A 20968-nucleotide genomic window follows, 5' to 3' on the forward strand; every position below is an offset into this window, starting at 1 on the left:
GCATCAGGAGGAAAAAACCCAAAACAACAAACTACAAAAGTTGAAGTGCAGATTATGGCTGGAAAACGGAACACTAGAACCATTTCTCTACGGAATTGAAATGCTGGACAGTCTGTACTAACAGCCAGTCTGAACCAAAGGACAGGGACATTATTACAGGCTCACTACATTGCTACTTGGATGAAAACCACATTTCCTACCTGGAACGCCTCTGGGACTCTGGTGTAAAGGCAATATGTTTTTCTTCCCAAATGTCTTCTTCATCAGAGCCACCATCATCAAACTGCTGTATCCGCTCCTTACAGCATGCCTCAAACAAGGCTATATTGCCCTAAATACAGCAAAAGTATAAAATACATATTTATGAGTGATCATTCTACTTACATTAGTAAACATCTTGAAAATATATGACTACTCCAAAGAGATTCTTAAACATTTCCCTTAAAGCAGTAGAAAACCAGAATGTCTTAATAATTTAAAGCTTGTCAAGAAAATACTCAGTGCTGTTTGCTTTACTTGGCTTACTAACAAGCTGAGTGAACCAAAGAACAGTTAGGAGTTTCCTTCATGTTTAAAAATGGGATAGAGGAATGACACCAAAAACCTTTCCAGATAACCTGACCACCAAGTATTTCAGCTTTATTTTCTGTAGGTGATGTCATTTCAGCTCAACCAACAAATAATATCTAGGTTTAGAGTCTCTGTTCTTACTTTTCTGTCACTATAATCTCACTGGAAGACTGAAATAGCTTCTAGTCATAAAACACAAGTGTGCAATATACACAAATTAGATTGAAGCCCGGTCTCAAACTCAGCTATACAAACTAGAAGCAATTCTGCTTAATACTGATCACAAAGAACAATAACAGTGCCTCCCAATTAGTCCTTCCTTTCTGATACTCCTCCTTTTTTCTCCCTCTTGAAGAGAGGTATCATGATACAGGAATAAGGTAGGGTAGTTATTTTCCAACAATTACACATAAAAGGAGTAAATATAATCACCACCAAAACTTTGAGGTCCCACATAAGTTTAAGGTAGTAATTTTTCTGACGGTACTGGAACACATACTTACACTTTCATTTGTATTGAGGGTAAAGTTGATGTCCGAGACGCGATCAAAAGAAACACTACAAGAAAAAAGCAGACATATTCAATAAAACAAGATTTTCTCTCATGACATTAACACATTTCTCATTGGTTTCTTATTTTCCAATAATCTAAATATAAAGACTAAAGACAGTAGTTTTCAACACAAAACAGTCAAATTTCACGTGAAGGAAGCCTGGCATTCATGAGATTTTTCTAACTTTAAAATATTTTAAACAAAAGCACAAAACAATGCCATCTCTACCCTACAGTTAACCATAAAGATGCAACAAGCCTAAACAAGCATAACTGAAATTATATACACAAATCTCAAATACTGTACTGTTATGCCCTGGAAAAAGTCTAGACCTGAAAATGCCTAACCTAACTATGGTCTACCATGATACAATTCAAAGTCCTGCAAATATCTGTGTTAGCAGTTTTTTTATATTCTAACTGATTTCATCACTCTATTTAAGGACCTTCTCAATACGAAGGGACAAAATGAAAAATGTAATACCAAGTTCTGTTTCCTAAAAAAAACCCCTCAGAAGTATTTTTTAACCACTGAAATATTTTTCCAAACATAATACTTTATATTAGGCTTGATACATCTTCACTTATTAAGCTATCAATCAATTTCACTAAAGTAATTACACACATGTCTGACTAAAAATTACGTTAGGCAACCTAGGTCTCTAGGGGACGCAAAAACAAACAGAGGAGAAAAAGATACAAAATATTACCAGACTTGCAGAAGAGTCAATACATTCCTTGCCTAGCAGTGCATTCAGCAGAGCATGCTACTACTCTTCCTCTGATCTTCAGTGCATTACAAATCAGGGAAAAAGGTAAGTGGTCTAAAGGAACCTAAGTTTCAAGTGTGATTGAATTACTGTGCAAGCGACCATCTGAATTGTTGGGCAACAGTATGCAGGTGACAAAGTGTAACTGATTCTTGCACAAAAGGCGTAGCCAAAATCCACTGGCTTCTAATAAAGTTAAGGAGTATCCTGAGTTACTTCCTCTACCATCATATCTTAATCTATAATCTCAGCATATTATATGGTGTAAAAAGGCACCATTTACTCAACATGTCTTATAGAAGAGCATTGAGATCATTATAAAAGTAAAATTTTTTATTCTAAAAACCATCTTGAAGTAATGCTTTTTACTCCTATCTATATGTTCTGGCATCCCAAACCATGAGATATTATAACAATCACGATGGACTCTGCTATCAGCAAGAACGCCCATTGTTCACCTTTCCCTTTATGGCATCAGTTTACTTAGAACTGAAGAAAGATATCAGTTTTGGTGGGGGGTATATTTTGTTGTGTGCTGGTTTTAGTTTTGCTTGTTTGGGGTTTTTTTAACCTGACCAAGACTGTTCTAATTTCCTCATCTTTGACCACATCTGTAGAAGTCTTAACTGCCTTGCCCTTATAAACAAAGGTAGATTTACAATGTCCTTCCTTACTGTCCCCTAAAGAAAAGTGCACTCAGAGACATGTTGTTCCTGTCATTTTTTACAGGAAAACTTAAAAGTAGAGATATTCATCTGGTCCAGTACATAGATTCAGCAAGGGAAAAAAAACCAAACCACTTTGAGACACAGAGAAAGTGAAAGTGCCCCAAAGCAATGCCAGGTCAATGGAGAGTCATAACTTTCAAAAGAAGAGTTATAATTTAGCTTTTTATTCCCAAGCACTGTGTTCTTAATGCTGACACAAGGAAGACATTAGAAAGGAAGATAAGTTGTTACTTTCCTCTGTAAACTGTTCAGAGATGCTTCCATCAATGCACACAGATGGCACAAAAAGACAGGACTGACTGGTAACTGCCTCACATCGGCAAACACTTTTGTTTATCATCAGCAAAACAACAGCCAAAAACACAGTAAGAAAGAAAACTCACAAGACTACAGCCAAAGTCAGTATAATGTTATACTCACTTGCCGATGTCATCTTGATCAGCAAACTTCTCATCGTTGAAGCCAAACTGGTCAATAAAATTGGACGTCATTTGTTGCATCTGATAATCAGAAAAGGCCTGGCAACCCCAGGACCAACGACAGTGATATAATGATTCTAATAATATTCTAAAACCTATTTGCCCATTTTGCTCCAAAGAAATAAAAGTCTATCTAAACTAAACATAAAAGGACAGGAAAAGGATTTGTCTTAACCTTTGAATTTTGAATGGTAACATCAACTACAACTCTTCTTACATTTACTGATTTGAAAGCCAGTCTAATAGTAGTTTTCAATAAAAGTTAAATCTGTAGTTTAATCATATTAATCAGCACCTTTCCAAATGCACCCTGAAGAAACAGTGAAACAACACAATATACTCTATAAAAGAAAAAGCTGTCTTTGATCAAAATAACATGAAGTTATATAAGTAGTAAGAACCCGAAAAGTAATTACATATTGATACTAAGCACAGTTGCATATTTATCATGTAGTTATCTCTAGCAGTATCAGTCTCAGGCACACACACCAGCAGCACCTATTAAATATCTAGAAGAACTACACAACTGAATATTTTACATGTCAGTGCAGTGTCACTGGCACAACCATACATAATTTTTTAAATAAAGATGCCAGTGTCAACTGCCAAGAGATGGGAATATACATATTAAGGTACAAGAGGGCATCTTCTCCTATCCATAACAATAGTTTTTGTCTCTCATTTCCCAGAACAATAAATTATAAATTATCACACATTCTCCAGGGACTTTTAATAATGTTATTTCCATGTATAAAGTCAGCCAATGCTAAGATATTCTAGGGAATAAAGCTGTCCTGCCAACTCTCTTGGCTTCTTGCCCCAGTAGCTGAAGGGACACAGTATGGTGGTAAAGTTGAATACAGTGAATATAGAAAGAAAACAAAAGAACGGTCAAAAACCCCCAAGTTTAGATTATGGCATTATGAAAACTGAAGGAAAAAGAAAATATATATAAAAGGAGGAGGTATACAGCAAGACAAACTTGAAAGAAGCAGCACTGGACCATCTGCATTTCTCCAGATTAACTACCTGGAACTGCTGGGATTGCCTAGGCACAGCAGGTCACTAAGGGGATGCATGAAAAGCACAGAGATATTAGAAGATCTTACTTTCTCACTAAAGCCGCTACAGATAGCACCCAACTTATCAAGTTTTTATTCAGGTGCACCTTACATGTACAAAAGCACTTAATTAGATAAAAATGCATCAGATTTTAAAGCTTGAGCCACCACCCACAATTCAAACTTATAGAAGCAATTACTTATTATAAAAACTACAGAAGATGCATACAATACTAAAGCCAGTCCTAGACTAAGTAGTTACTACACAGCTGTCAGTGTGAGTTGAAAGATTTTGGTTAGTAACCCAGCCAAGGAACATGCTCCATCTAAGGGATCTATTGACAATCTTGTGCCACATAGCTCCCACCCTTTCACCACCAGTGAAAGAATTCAAGGAGATGCATATTATGAGTTTGATAAGGCACAGTTGTGTGCATGCACACACCTTTTATCTTAAACTTTCTAGATTTATAGTTGCTGGCAAGAAAAATACAAGTTCCTTTGCTTCTTTAAAAACATCTGCATTTACTTGTACAGAAAGAGCAACTTAAACTGTTAAAAGAATTCAACTCACCTGCTGCAAGGAGGAATCCTGAGAGAAGCCAGTTTCTTTAAAGTCAATTTCATCATCACTGGAGGAATGGATGTGGCAGGTAGTAACCTACACAAAGAAATTTGGGTCACTTGCACAGCATAGCACAGTGTATACTCATATACACTCACACCATCTGGCTGAATCTTCAGTTTCATATCAAACCAAGAAACTGAACTATTGGTTTTTACCAGCTGTAATACCACATAAAACAGACCCTGAAATATCTCCATGGCATTATCACATACATGAAGCCAAAAGATTTTGACTACTCAAAATGACTATTTCATGTAAATAAGCCAGTCTTACAGCTGACAGTTATCTAAAACTAAATGAGACAAAACCTGAACCTTGTCTTGGGATTTTTTGCCATAGTAGCCACTGTTTTAAACATTAGTAATGAAAGAAGAGATTTATTTTTTTTTATGATATGACATGTAACTAGTGGGAACAGTTTGTTCAGTGACACTGCTACCCAAGCAATATGTTCTTAGAAGTACTCACTTTCAATCAGAACAGCACTCCAAAAGTAGTTTTAGGCTGGGACAGCAATTAACTAAAGTAATACTAGCAGTAGCTGACCCTTAAGACATACTCTATGAGGGATAACTAGTAAAAGGCAAATCTACAGAAGACAAAGTTCATACTGCACTGTAATATACTACATTATTTTTCCACACTCCTAGAATTCCATGCTACACATTCTCAAGTGATGTCAGGTGGTTCACAGATTCTTACTTTTTTAAAATCAAGTCTATTCAAAAGGAGCACAGAAACACATACAAAGCTTCATATGACACAAGCCTCTATACTTCAAGGCATTCCATATGGCATTCCATAGCACAACCTGAGCTGCCCTAGATACTGCCACCCTCATGTGGAACATTTTGAGAGGACAAAAGTTAATACACCTATCCCTTCTACAGTTGCAACTTATTGTGGAAAAAAGACACTCAAACCCAAGTAAGAAGCTGTTTATGTAGTGTTAGTTACTACTAATGAACAAGTTCATCTCCTGTAAAAATCTTGCCCTTACTCCTGTAAAAGAAACAAGCTCAGGACTCTTGACTAGACAGTTCTTTCTCCTCAAAAATCTCCCTTTGGCAATCAAGAGGACATAAGACCTTAAATCACAGACTCACGGGATGCTAAGGGGTTGAAAGGGACCTTAAAGATCATTTGGTCCCAACTCCCATGACAGGTTATGTATTGAATTAACTTGAAAAGAAACTAACATTACTCCACCCTAATAAATAAATGGCAAAATGATGCCAGGGAAAGAAGTGGGAATGTTCACTTGCAAAGTGCAGCAAGCAACACTTAGAGCTCCTCACTGTTCAGCCCAGTCACTTTCTAATACTAACACAGCACTGGCACTTCCCACAAATAATTCATTCTTATGTGTGGCTTTTTTTGCCTCATTTCCTGATAACACTGAGAAGGATTTCCTTAAGTGAAAGGAACTACATGGCAATTCTTAAGGCAAATATGAACAGTTTGTCCTGGAGACTGTTACTTTTAGGCTTGGGTAGGTATATTCTCCTCACCTAGTCTTTAGGTATACCTCAGAAACTTTCAGTATCATGAGTAATACTGGAAGGATGCCATAGAGGCACATGGGAAGTCTAGCTACAAACCTAGCATTACAAGCTGTATATCATTCCTTACTGTACCAGCATCATTAGTGCACCTTGTCTAAACTGAAAATCAACATTTACTCTTTATTTGTTTAATCTTCAGCTAGGTAAGTATAAGTAGGAAAGCCTAGAGAAATATTGTTACCTTCTACCAAAAGAACAATTAGCACTGAAATAACAAAAGTAAACTTCCTGTAAACTCTGTAAAGTGTTTTGGAGAAACTCTCAGACAGTTCTGCATGCTCACTTCTAAGTCTGCAATTATTGCTGTTATAGAAAATGTAACAAGAACTTGTCTGAAAGACAGTAAAACCTAAAGAGGAGAGAGTAAAAGGGATAAAGTGTTGATAGGTTTACGATCAACATCCGCAGTGCAGAACAACCAAAAAAGAATAGTTTTGGGGCTGCAGAAGCAGTTCATTATAAATGGAAGAAGACATAACTTGTTCCATTATAGTAAAATAGCCCTTGCTAATCACCAAAAACCTGAAGCATTGAATACTCACAAGATCAGTTATTTCCACAGCATTCACACACCCAATGCAGTTACATATTTTTCAGTTAACCTCCCACTATAAGGGTATGTCAGAGCACTGTGAATTCAGTAAGTTGTTTGAAGATCAAGTTTAACAGTAAATCACAGTTCTATCATTCAGGTCAGGAATCAGTGTCTGATATATTTTGCTTAACATCTCACTTAGCACAGAAAAACCCTGAACTAAGTAAATAAGTCTACTCATCTACCCAACAATAAGTATAAGGCTAATTCATATAAAATTAAGAAATGTGTGCTTAAGATCTTGCTCTGGGGGCATTGAAAAGTCTGCACTTTACATCAAGTGTATGATTTTTCAGGTATAAACATTAGTTCTGCTAAGTTGTTGTTTGAACCCAGGATGTTTTCATCAACTTGCAGAAGAGCTTGAACACTCAGACATAGCAAGTTGTCCAGGTTTATTTGTCTATGGACAAATCCATAGAGACCAAAGCACAGATCAAAAGTATGGTGGACAGCAGGGAACAGTATGACTGGGAAGAAATACTGTGCTTTCAGTATACACTAAAACAATAACCATACTTAAACCTGACTCAGCCAAACAGTAAGCTGAGTTTTCTGTGAGATCTTTTTTATCTCCTACACACTGTACTGTCCATTACTGATTAGCTTTGAACTAAATGTTAATCCTAGGTTCATGGTAATCAATCACACAAGCAGAAAGCAAGCCTGATTGGAGAAATTCCAAGACGAAGTTTTCCAGATGGCATTTCAGACAAAAGAAATTGTTTTAATGCTTTGTATTTCTATTCTACTGAAAATTGTGGAGTTTGGAGATAAGTTTTCAATTAAGTTTTACTGTTGCTACACCAAGTATATCCAAGCAAATGATTAGGTATCTAAAGAGCTAATTAGTGTTATCTATTATAAGTCAGTCTAAAACTCTTCCTCTTTACATAATCCTTCTCTTGGTGTTGACCAAGTAGTTTTCAACCAGAGGAAAAATAACATTAATCTATAAGCATTGTGCACTTTGCATTCACAGGATCAAGACAAATTGCTTTATCATCTGGTCCTGTCCACAAGTTGCACAGTTTCAGGTGAATTTTCTACTGCTTCTATTGACACCTGTTAGTATTATGTTCCACTTACTATATTATGTTGAAATAGCATGTAACAAACTATTAGTTTTATAGCCCAATTAATGTAGAACCAGCACAAGTTAGTTAATGAAGCCATATGCAAAGCACTGCATTCCTGGAAAAGTCAGGTATATTAAAATTCATGAATTGGTCTGTTGACATTGGAAACAGCCTATACTTAATAAAGTCTCCAAGTGATTACTCAAACTGTGTGTTTAACATGATTACACAAAACCTCTTCATACTTCTGCTTAAGTTTAGGGTTTTTCTAAAAGTGTAATCACTGCAGCTGCATGCAGAAGGAATGTGGCAGGTGCACAGGAGTATGCAAAGTTATGTGACTTAAGCAAGGTCAGTAACACTTGCAGTGAACACAGGTAGTATTTTCCCATTAAACTTACAGAGGGTCATTTACATCCTGTAGACAAAGCAATTAACAGCAGCTCCTGCACTTATAGTTGTACTCTTCAAGCAGAGAGAAGTTTGCAAGGACACTAATTTGAAGCAGTAAAGAAATCCTCATTCTTGGAGATTGTCTGGGATTAGCTATTACAAACTGAACTTCTGCATTATTCCCATAAAAATATTAATGATATGGCTTTAGTTGAAAAGTAAACTAAAGAATTATCAGTTCCATAGCTCAGTAACTAGATAGACTTCTCATAAGTACATGGTATTTTGGAAGACTGACAGTGCTGCTGACAAAAAGAAACTGGAGCCCAAGTAAAGCAGCAGCAATTTTCATACTTTATCCATCACTACTTACCAGGTCCACCGTATTCCTCTTGTTAGTTTCTCCTAAAGAGTTTGTGCAGAATGTCTCCCATCGCTCTCTGACATCTTCTGGAAGCTCTAGCGCAGGAAACAAAAAAACCCAAACCAATTTGATACTATCAACAATGAAGCAACACTTAATTTTCAAATGTTTTCTTCTGCTCTACTGAAAATACTGGTAAGAACAGACACATCCTCCTAAATCCAAAAAGATTCCACCTAGTAAACAAGTCCAAATTAAGCAGGTCAGCATCTCTTTGTATCTCTTTCAAGGAGCTTTGATACTGCTTGAAAAAAAAACATAAAACTTAAGCATACGTTTTGGGATAGCTGGGTTTAAACTGAAAGCTTCAGAAGTAATCAATATTTTCTTATTTTATCCAACAGTTACCTTTTAATTTAAGTTTGATTAATTTCCTCAGCATTTGATAATGAAATATATGAAAATAAATGTAAGACCATTAATCAATACCTTTAATGAGCTGCTGGACTAGTGTACTGTTTGGCCCCTTATCTGTACTATGCACAATGCAGTTTGCTATCCTTGTCAGGTGACCCATGTAGCCGTGCCGTCTTCCTCCTTCAGCCCTGCAAGAGACAAAAGGAATTCAACTGCCCACACTCAGAGCAACTGTGCTGCTACATGTTGTTATAAAACACTCTACCAGAGTCAAGATGTCACACAAGACAAATAGCACAGGGGTTCTTAAGCTAAAGAGTTGCATCTTAAACCAAAGGTTCACAAAAATGCTCAAGAATTTAAGGTATCAACTGCTGTCACTACCCTGAGCCAGTTTAGGATACTTAACAAGCATGTAAAGTACCAAGTAGGAAATCCAAATACTTTAATGTTTGTGCATGTAGAAAGAAAAATGTACAGCATTATCAAAATAATGACAAAATTAGCAAAAAATCTAGAGTTTTTAGGAAATTTCTGTCGCTTAGAGTATTTTGCAAAACTACAATACACATTTCCTCAGAGCTCTGCACCCACAATCAAAAGGCAAAAGAATTCTTATGTGTGTTTTAAGTATTTCAGAGCTTCTTAACATTACATTTAGCACATCAATTTAAGTCAGGACTTAGGAAATTTAGGAACGACATTTACATATTTACCAAAGATAAAATTATAAGGCTATTTGAGTATTTATGACAGAACTGCTCTGCAGAACCAGGAATTACCAGATGTTACAATAGTGCTGTGAATACCTATTATCAGTTGGAACCATTCTACATCTGTCCAAATAGCAATAATGAGAGGTCCAACTTGAACTGATTTTCTAGCATTTAGCTGCAAGGTAACCAGACTTCTGCTGCATCAGTTTAAGGTTTTGTGTTTTAAATGAAAACCAAGAAAGACCCGCTCAACTGGCTAGACAAACCTCCCATGAATTTGACTGAAACCTTTGTAAAGTGACAGCAGTTCAGGAAGTAGCTTATGTTATGCAAACACAAATCACATGATTTGATTTTCCACCACATCATCTGACACATGAGATTATTGAAATTATGTCAGTGCAAAATACCATGTATCAAACTATTACACTGTTTACAGGAACAACTTGAGAGAGATTCTTGCCTTTTTTGCCTTGACTACTTAGGTAATGATTACATTCAAAACAAGCAGCACATGATGATGGCAAAGCTAATAATTTCTAAGAAAGGATATGCCAATAAAAACTGTTTGTATTTGACAAACTGGACTGACTTGTCATTGCCCAGTCAAAAAGTCTGGAATACAACTGTGTTTTCTGTTAGTACATGCTTATTAATCCCAGTAAATCAAACAACTTTTCACTACATCAGATTTTTACCAGCAGAAAGAGTCTAATTGTTGATAAAGCTGGCAGTTCTCTATAACCTCAGGAGAATCGATATAAAATAGAAGACACTGAGTAGAGCATGTCTTCTACAGTTACTTGAAGTCACATTGCCTTTTTTTTCTACCCTTCTCTTCAGCATCCTTATTTCCAGGTCAGTTACATTAGCCATATATTTACTATCTGATTCACATAAGACAGGAACAGGAATGTTTTGGGGAGTGGAACTGTCTCAAATAACATACCATAGCAAACCTGCAGCACTATCCTAGTTACTTAATTCAGTATGTTGACATGTCAGAACTAACGTTTACTGTTCAGTATCTCCTGAGCCAAACTTATGAGCCTTCAGAGAACTGTTTTACCACCTCAGGTAAAACTGGAGGTTTTTGCTATAAAAACTGTTTCAGGCAACATTAGCTACTTAAAACTTATATCCTTTTCAACACATACTTTTAGAAGGTATTCCACTGCTGAGGACTTGGTTTTACTACTTAGGTATCTGAATGCTGCCCAGTACGTGATATCATAAATAATTCTCAATTGCTTACTTGGGAAAAGTATTTCCTGTCCTCTCAAAACTCACAATATGTTTCTGCACTTGAACATAGGTAAACTTTAAAGATCAAAGCAATATCTTACACATGGCAAGAATGACAACTATTGCATTCTCAAATCGTCAGGGAAAAGTATTAGAATGCTACAAAAAGTATGAGAGAAAGTTTTAATTTAAATACTAACACATAAGTGATTTCAGAACTGGCCAGATCACTTCTGATTCGGTTATACATTCATTTCACAATTCAAGATCTATGTGACAATTGCAGGGAATGAGAAAACTAATTACTCACTGTTTCTTCTCATTCATCTCCCAGGCTTCAAGTATTCTTTCTATTAATTGGCACTTAAGGAAGAGCTGTCAAAAAAGCAAAATATGCTTAGTAGCAGTAAAGTGGAACACTATTATGTATTTACAGTTGATACTTAAGTCCACAAGAAAACTAAATTCATACTTTCATTGGAGGATTTAAAATTTAGAAGCAACAGTGGATCTCAAACAGTATTTCTAGGCCTCTCTGTTAATGCTGTATTGTAGTAGCACAAAGCTACTGAAATAGTTATTTTAATTCTTAAAAATAGCAGGAACTTCAGGGAAAATAAATACTTGCAGCTCTGCACACATGCTCACTTTGGGGCAGCAAAAATCTACTCTATGACAGTTTCAGGTTTAACACCCTAAACTGATATTTCAAGTAAAACCAGAAAGATATTCTTGTTTGCTCTGTACATAAAGTAAAACTGGGGTATATTTATGTAAAACAAGAAAATTCAAGAGATTCACAAAAAACACAACTTACATGTTTCAGTAAGAGATTGTCCCCAGTGGAATCCTGATCCGTAATTGTGCCATTGTCCGTGCTTTCAAGAGGACTTGCAAGAATCAATGCAATACAGATTTCTACTTGAGTGTGCAGAAAGTTATTCCACGTATACTTAAAAAACATGTCCTGAAAAACAAATTCACCAAGGTTTGCCCAAACCAAGACCTTTTCATTAAACATAACCAATAGTCTCACCCCACCAAATGAAATGACTACCCTGGAAAAGATTCTTTAAGTCCTACACTAAGTATTACTACACAAGAAAAAATGTTACCTACAAAACCATTAATTCTTGTGCTTGCCATTATCTAAACCCAAGGAATACTATGCGAGATCAGAACAAGAACTCAGCTCTAATGGGATTTATTGCAGGTGTCACCAGTAATGCACTTTCAGACTACAAAGACTGGGACAAATGATGCTCCACACTTACACTGTTTCTGCAAGCTACAGGTCAGAAAGTCCCAGAGTCAGAAGGGTTATTTATGATCCTACAAGTCCTCGACAGATTTCTTTTTTTGAGTTTACTTAACCTTCCTAGTATGTACAGTACCTTTTAATAAATGTGCTCCTTAATTGAATGAGATTCCTTACAAGATAACATCTACCTATTTGCAACCCATCGCCTATTAATTTTATTCTTATATTGCAGAAAGCTACCTCAGATAACCTAGATGCAGTTTAAGATTAACAAGGCACAAGACAAATACTGAGGTTGAGACACAATAAGCAGCATTCATTTAGTCATGTTCCTGCTTCTCCCCATTTTTTTTTAAACATAGGAAAGATTTTTTCCAAGCTTTATGCTTAGTTATTTTAGACTACTTACTAAAAATCTCAAATGATTTCTGCCACTGTTAAAGGGAAATGAGTTATGGAAATATGCACAGTGATCTGAACAGCATTAAACAATTTTAGTCTCATTCAGAGTACAGTTAAAGGTCTTCAATCTTCATTCAGTCCTCCTAAACAAATGACATCCTCCCATAACTTTTCCTAACAGGCAAGTCTGCCCAGTAAAACATGCGCTGTTTCAGCAAACAGCATGAAGCACCGAGGTTTATGCGACTATGATTACTTTTTTCATTACGTAAAATCTGCAAGAGAAAAGTGTGTTCAAACCTCACTGAATTTAGTTTACAAAATAATCTAATTATAAGAACATACAAGTATTCATAGCCTGTATGTTCCCTTAGACAATGGATCCAGGAAAAGCTTTGGCTACAGTGAAGTTAGCTATTTGTACATAAGTTAGCACCTGCATGCAAACCCAACTGTGAAGAAAATCTGAGATGAAAACATTTCACTCATACTGTATTAATCAGTTGCAGGAAAAATGGATAGAGACAGTATTTACACTCTTAAGTTTGCAACTGCCTACTTAAAGTTTACATATTGTTCAGAAACTAGTTTAAGTTCTATATGATTTGCTAGTTATTTTTTTAATCGATACCAACACTTGAATTTCTTGGGTGAACCTAAACACAAAGATTACACCTGCTGTAGTGGGAGTATAAGGTAGGAAGTACTCAAAGTACATCAGCAAAGAGCAGCAAGTTAACTGAGTTCATTGTGCACCACCTTGCTTTGAGGTTTGAAGGCTACAAACTACCAAGAATAACCATTCCTTTATAGGACAGTGCTGAGATACCACTTGGTGGGCCATAAATTAAGAGAGGAAAGTGGGTTTTGAAGGGAATAACTTAGGTAAAAAATGAAAACAGCAGTGAAGCCTTGAACATGGCTGAAAACTTGAGAACATACAAGTAAAAATAAGCTTATGAAGAAAACCACTTCATATATTTATAAAGGTGTAGCAAACAAGAACCATTTAAGTGATCATAGGAAAACACTGACTTCAGGCAGATTAATTTAACAGTAAAATCCAACTTTAAAAGTTCTTAAACCAAGCAATAGTAATCACAATATAAATGTGCTGAAAAGTTAGGTTGGAATATTTTCTGCAGTGACAGAACATTCAGAGAAGATCCTAATAGCAATCCATAAAAATAAAGAAGACAGCATTAAGTTCTTACCAGTATTACTCCTATGCTGTTAAGTTCTATAAGCTCCTGATTCACACTGCTTGTATTCGTCTGTAAAAGGCTAGATATTAATCTAATCACATTTAAACGTGTGTTTCCCACAGGTGGATCCAGTACACCCCAGGTTGTCTTCATGACACTTTTCTGGAAAAGAAAAAAGGTACATACATAAAACCCATTAAAATGTACTTTTTAAAAAAATCAGCTCATCATTACTACAAACAATTGATGGAGTAGTGCTTAAAAATAAAATCAGTCCTTGAACAGCTGTCTTACCTTCACCCTGCAAAAAACTACTTTTAATTCCAAACACTATCACTTATTTTAATTCCATAGACAGGAAGCACTGAAACCAGCCACATGAAAAAAATGACTTTGTAAAAATTATTGTTAACTACACAGAGGATCTCAAAGGAGATGAAGTCTACTCAACACTAAATTCGGAGCTAGTTCCTAAGAAATGATTCCCACTAGTTGATCCAGCTGTAGTCTACATTGCTACAACATACACAAAACAGGTGGACAGTCTCTAAATTTATCATAATGCCTCAGCAACCCTAACTTCATATACTTGTAAATAATTTCATTAAGCAACCAGCATCTCTGGTGTCCTATTCTAATTTTAGCTGGTTAACAAACTGGAACTGGTGCCAGCCAGTAAGAAGAATCTGTAGCAAATGTGAAATGAACAGGAGAATTCATAACGAAAACGTCTCTCTAGCCTAAGACAAACACATGTTAAGAAGGAGACCAGTACTGCCTACTGTAACCCTGGATGTCATATTGCTGCCTTACCAGTGCCACCCTTGCATCAGAAAATGATCAGTCTATTTCTTAAAGCAGGCAAATATCTCAGGATGCTCATTTAATTAGTGTCCAAAAGAGCAACTTCACTAGCTGACTTATTCAAATGCCAAGTCCAACCATCACAAATTGTTCAAGTATCTTATGCAACCCTGCTTTTACATAATACAGACCTGTATATTGCCATGCTGCTGCAACAGGACAGTTTCTTTGCATTTTATTACCTCTTTTGCATTCATAAACTGTTTTTATCTTTTCCAGGCTAAAATAAACTTGAACACTACCTTGACTCCTATCAGGTATTTTCATACACCTCTGGTCTTTATGAGCACTTCAGCTCACAGGTCCCTCTCTGTTAAAAACTGGGGCACTCAGTTCAGGGTATCATGCTCCAGCTGAAATTCTGCCAGTGAAAATGTGAGTGAAAAATACAAATGGATCATAGGTATACCATTTATTTACACACTTGTAATCTTTTTTAAGATCAAGGCATAAATAAGTTGTTTAAATCAGTTAAAAAGCCCAAGGAATTTATCATGCCTGGAGTGCACAGATGTGCAGTGGAGCTGGTCTACTTGGGTCCTGGGAAAGATTAGAGAATTGTGCAGGCCTAATGTGGGTCATTTCAAAGTTCTGAACAACTGAAGCATCCATGGTCTGTGTTTCCTATCGAAATAGGATTTCCAAACAGAAAAAAGGACCCACCTTCAGAATTTGTATATATACATATATATCTGTGTGTATATATATATGTATATTAAAAAATCTATATAAATCTATATGAAAAGATATATATAAAATCCTTTTTGATTGCTTTCAGAAAGAATTAATTCTTCAAGACTACTCTGCTAATTAAACAATGTTTATGCCGGAAAAGCATATCAATTAGCACAATACATTACTGTTCATTATTCTTGTTTGCCTAAGCCAAAGCTCAACTGGCTAGGAAGTAGCCTGGGCACCTGCCTGAACGTTGTCAGACTGAGCTTTGTTTTTTATTATAGTCTGCCTAAAACGCAAGCACACAGTGACAGTCTTGCCTCAATTAATTTTGGTCACTTACTTTTGGAGGCTCAAGTAGGAGCTCATGGAAGGATGAAAGTCGTGCTTTTATGGCTTCTAAAACACTTTTGTTGACAGAGTATGTGGAATTGCTCATGCCTGGAGGACAGATCTCTATATGGCCTTCAAATCTAAAACACACAAGCAGGATCTGATAATTAATAATTAATATCAAAACAAGCTATAAAACATCTCTGAGGTATGTAACAGTTCTGAAAGAATGTGAAAAGAATGAAGAGGCAAACAACGCAAAAACATAGGGTTACACATATAAATTAAGTGTGAGGTAATGGCTGAACAAGATTTTCCCAAACTTCAGCCCTAGTATTTTTAGGTTAATTGTGCTTGAAATCTCTAGAATAGTTTTGAGATTAAAAATTACAGTTCTTTTTGCTCTTTGAGGCAGATGAATAGCTTCATTTGGCTATCCCAAACCTAAGCTGCACGTACCAGAAAGATCTGTTCAGCAGTTTCTCCAACTGAAGTTGTAACAACATTACAAATAACTTTCTAAGAAGTCAATACTCACTCACGGCACTATACATATTTACTCTATTCCTTGTATCCAGAAATAAACTGATGAAATGTAATTAGTCTGATCTGTCCAGTGGTACTTAAATTAGCTTTCAGAAAAAAAGTGCAGAAAGACCAGTCATTTGGTTAAAGTGTTGCAGTGCCAACCACAGTCACTTGGCTTGCATTTTACTCCTGCAGCTACAACAGGCACATAAATGGTTTGGTCACAAGTACATGAAAGACACTTGCTACTGCAGGCACAATTGAAGTGAAATAGTAACACTTACGTCTGCCGTCTTGTCTCAAGTAAGGTCAATAGTATTTGGATTGCACTGACTATTGCAGATTCATTTTTTTCTTTATGAAAAATATTAGACAGGAGCTGCTCTATGATTTCTTGTCTGAAAAGAAAAGCATTGGCATCAGATAACACTGCTTTCAGGATACAGCTGTCAGTAGAAGTAGTTAACATTTACCCACATAAAATTAATATGGGGATAATACCAAGAAAACTAGTAGCCATTTCAAGCTAGCAGGTATCACTAGGACAATCACTCCCATTCTCAGTGTCTCAATCATATTTTTTGATTCCTTCCACTGATCCAGTTTTTTGATCTGACCAAAAAAAAAAAAAAAAAAAAAAGGAAGTTCTCAGTCAGATCAAAAACCTGGTTCAGCTTGCCATAACAGCCACACATACCTAAACTTATAACCAGCAAAAGGCAGAAGGGAATACAGGAGAATCTGCTCTGGCAGAAACATACACTTAGATTAACTTAAAGCAAGTAACAGAACAAAGTCAAAATCTCTCATGTTTAGTCTGCACAGTATCAAGCTGACCTCCACATGTGAGATCCCAATAAATTGGGTAGCACAGAAAATATTTTAATGAGATTACAACTTCCCCACACCCCCACAAGAAAGTCTTCCAGGAGGGGCTCTGCTTACTTGCCCAGTTGTTTTAAATTACACAAACAGATGACGGGTAGTCAAGAAAATTCATCTGAAAAGTAGAGCTTGCCCTTTCTGAAGGTTTTCAAGTTCAAAAGGTAAAAACTAGTATTTTACAAAGTGAGAATTAAATCAGAAATTCAAACCAACTTACTTCTCTAAACTTGCTAGCAGTGGATCTGGTTCTGAGCTGTTCTGTACTTGTAACATCTGGTCTCTGCTTAGACGAATAATTTCACAGAGTGACTGTGATGCATTTGAATGCCTCTGAAACAGAAAAACATCACTTTTCACTACAAGAGTAACAACATGCTCCACTGCAATTCTTCAATTAAAAAAGGTGAAAGTTTCAACATTGACAAGAGTCCTTCCTAACCAAAAAACATTCAAGCAGAAGCTTCTTGCCATAACTAAGCCTTAACAAGACAAAAATAACCTTGAGACATGAGGCAAGAATCTACTTCCAGTATTAAGCTGGCAAAACACTAAAGCTGAATCTTCAAACACCAAGTATGCATAAGGCTTTGATATGGATCTCAAAAAGGGGGCAGGGAGGCAAATAAAACCACACACCCTCCCTCAAATGACCACACAAATACTGAAACCAGCTTACTGAAAAAAGCAAGCAGAAAACAGTAAAACTGAAACTTCTAACACCATGTTATACAGCTGAACAGATAGACCCAGAAGAGTGTCAGACTAATACTTACATCTTCATCTTGAGATGGGTGTACAATTTCCACAAGCCGCTGGATAATTCTTTCCTCATTAAGCCACTGTAAAAGTATTTGTGGATGTTAGTAGGAATTTCTTCCAAATGAATTAATTAAATGAATTTACAAAACTGAAAGTAGACTTTTGACAGCTGCCCCAAGTCATACGGTCAGTACTTCTAAACAAGGACTAACAATACTTCAGAAAAAAAGGAAAAAGTAAAATTAGTGGTTCTGAGCCACAGTAAAAAAGAAAGCCTTGGGTATAATTTTAAAATAAACTTTGATGCAAAAAGAACATTAGGTAAAGCACAAAACTTTTGTGCTTAAAATTGCATCTGTCGGTTGTTAAGTTAGATATTAAAGACTGGGGAAGAGACCAGCCACTTGAGTTCTAAGTTGTCCCCACCAGCACAGGGGTTCCACTGGAAAAGTACTGTCAGATCAAAGCATACAAAAAAACCCCACAACCAAACAAAACACCACACATCTAATTTCAGCACACTTAAGAAATAAACTTAGAAACACCATCAGAAGATAAGCCATCTTACAGTTCATAGGTCAGACAAAAATTCTGAGAATTTTACTTACATTCAGCACTTCTTGCCGGGGCTGTGGAGGTTCTATGCAAGTCAGTAGCCTGAGCAACAAATCCATGATAGCAGAGGTCCCTATGTGCTTAATAATGAGGTCTACAAAATCATGCTTCCTCTTTAAAAAATCCACAATCTGGAAATGAAGAAGTAAGTTTAGATTTGCTTCTCTGTATTTTATATGATAAATTACACCAACCACTTTTAATTTCTCTCTCCGACCAAACAGGCAAAATATATGAGAACTTCTGCCACTTAAAGCTTACAGTACAAGGCAAGATAAAATAATACACACAGAGAGTAGCAAAACTGGCACAGGGCAGATCCGTACTACATGCAGCATATGTCCTGGGCCTCCTCTCAAGCTCAACTTGCTGACCATAATCTACTTACAATTCAGTGCAGAATCAGTTTTAATTTTTGATATGAATTACTCTCATCCCAGCTTAGTGAGCAAAGTTCAACACAGCAAAGCCTTAACATAATACAAAGACTATCTCAGGTTTGAAAGGCAAGCCATTGCAGCCGTTTGCCACATGAACAGAATACAACAGCATTTCTGAGCAAGGAATCCAAACATTTCTCACCTTGTTCTATAATAATTCTTCACACCAACTCAGACCCACTCTCACTGATTCAAGTCATTTACCTTTGCCTCTAACAGCAATTAGTACAAATATCATATCACTGAGCTAAGCTAAGCCAAAAGGTAAGCACTCACACACAGATTATATAAATAGCTCAGGCAAATCTGAATCACATACATCTTACTCATCCAAGTGTACTTTTTAATCCTGTGCACAATAAGAAAGCATCTTCAGCCAGTATGGAAGCTGAAGGTTCTCTTTTGACTCTGCTGATATCCCTCAAACATGCAGTGTTAAAGCAGAATAGTACTTGTTAAATTGGTGAGTTTGTAAATAATTACCTGTTCTGGTTTTCTGCTTATAAGAATACTTAACACCTTGCTGAAGAAACTGGCCAGTAGAGGGTTTAGAGGAGATTCATTTAAGAGGAAGCTGTACAGTTTCAAGAGTAAGGATTCTTCTTCTCCCAGCCGATCATTGATCTGTGAGACATCTGATGTAAGCAGCTCACACGATATGTTTGGGTATCTGGGGAAAGAACAAGAATTATCTGTCACTCACACTTCAGAGCTGTCATACTTCCAGTTCTGGATGATAAGGCTTCTGACCAAGTTTTCAAGCAGGGTTGGTGTGCAGTAGAGTGGCAAACTAACACAGAGTAACAAAACTGCACATTCAGCCTACAAGCTCTGTTTTCCTTCAAGAAACAGACTACTTTGTTCTTCAGTAGCAACAGAATGCCAGTAAGGAAGTGGGGAAAGAAAAGAGTAAGTTTTTATTTTAAGATCTATTACTAAACCCATCTGTTCAAGTACTGATCTCTCATTTCAGAAGCCACTTTTTTTTCAAAGGGAAGAAAGTTATCAAGGAGTTAAAGCAGGCTGATGGTACTGGGCCAACTGTGGGGAGAGAGAAATGTTTCCCCCTTTCTAATATAAAGGGATTATATTAAAAAGGCCAAAAGGCAATCTTCAGGATTTTCTAATATACATGGCGATTATATTTAAAGTCAGTAAACTGGTCAAAACCTGACATTCTGCAAAACTAGCTACTAGTTAGTGACTGACTAGCTACTAACTAGCTACTGACTAGCTTCATGACAGTCAGAAGTACAGTTCAGAGCACTGAGTAATTAAACTACAAGGCAATAAACACCAGTAATTTCCTGTATTTGACAGTACTATCACCCACTCACACTAAGGCTCCTTTAGACAACACAGGTAGCTTAAGGTTATTAAGTGAAAGATGCCTAAATTTCAAACTCTACTAGAAACACTTAGAGGAGGCTTGGTTTACTAGAAATGGTGAAGTTCTGCAACTGAAAGTGTAGCTTATTTCACATTCTTTTTTACGACACCATTTTAAGAAAAAAAGTAGCTTTCTGCATGGACTACAGTAAAATAGGTCAGAAGCAGTAGAAGTACTTTTATACGAATTGCCAGATGGACTTTTGAGCTTGAACCTTCTCAGCAAGCCAGCTGAAGTCACAGTCATACTCAGGAAAACATCAGCAAGTGTACTTAAGTACACTTAAGTACTTAAGTACATTCTTCCAAGGAGTACTACAGATCTTCCAATAAGCATCTTCAAAACATATTACCAATCAATAAAACAAAGCTAATCACAGAACTATACTACACAAAATGGGATTTTCATTTAACTATTTTATTAATCACAACTATAAGACTCTTCA

The 20968-nt window shown here is 36.3% G+C and overlaps 1 protein-coding gene across 8 annotated transcripts in view; it reads right to left on the reverse strand.

Annotated features, from left to right (window-relative positions):
* Nucleotides 1-20968, reverse strand: part of PPP6R3 (protein phosphatase 6 regulatory subunit 3) — a 53744-nt gene that overhangs the window by 11900 nt on the left and 20876 nt on the right. For 7 of the 8 annotated variants that reach the window (XM_050337011.1, XM_050337010.1, XM_050337015.1 and 4 more), the window contains 15 exons: nt 19617-19803; nt 18687-18824; nt 18093-18158; nt 17537-17649; nt 16719-16832; nt 15917-16046; nt 14041-14193; nt 11981-12130; nt 11474-11538; nt 9275-9390; nt 8795-8880; nt 4736-4822; nt 3042-3139; nt 1074-1128; nt 201-331 (listed from right to left, as the gene is read on the reverse strand). In XM_050337011.1, coding sequence (XP_050192968.1) covers nt 201-331; nt 1074-1128; nt 3042-3139; nt 4736-4822; nt 8795-8880; nt 9275-9390; nt 11474-11538; nt 11981-12130; nt 14041-14193; nt 15917-16046; nt 16719-16832; nt 17537-17649; nt 18093-18158; nt 18687-18824; nt 19617-19803 — 1689 coding nt within the window. The remainder of the gene's footprint in view (nt 1-200; nt 332-1073; nt 1129-3041; nt 3140-4735; nt 4823-8794; nt 8881-9274; nt 9391-11473; nt 11539-11980; nt 12131-14040; nt 14194-15916; nt 16047-16718; nt 16833-17536; nt 17650-18092; nt 18159-18686; nt 18825-19616; nt 19804-20968) is intronic. The other variant, XM_050337016.1, reaches the window with a different exon arrangement.

Source organism: Myiozetetes cayanensis, unplaced genomic scaffold, assembly GCF_022539395.1.
Source record: "Myiozetetes cayanensis isolate MyiCay16 unplaced genomic scaffold, myiCay2020 scf6-25, whole genome shotgun sequence".
In the NCBI taxonomy this organism is placed as follows: domain Eukaryota; kingdom Metazoa; phylum Chordata; class Aves; order Passeriformes; family Tyrannidae; genus Myiozetetes; species Myiozetetes cayanensis.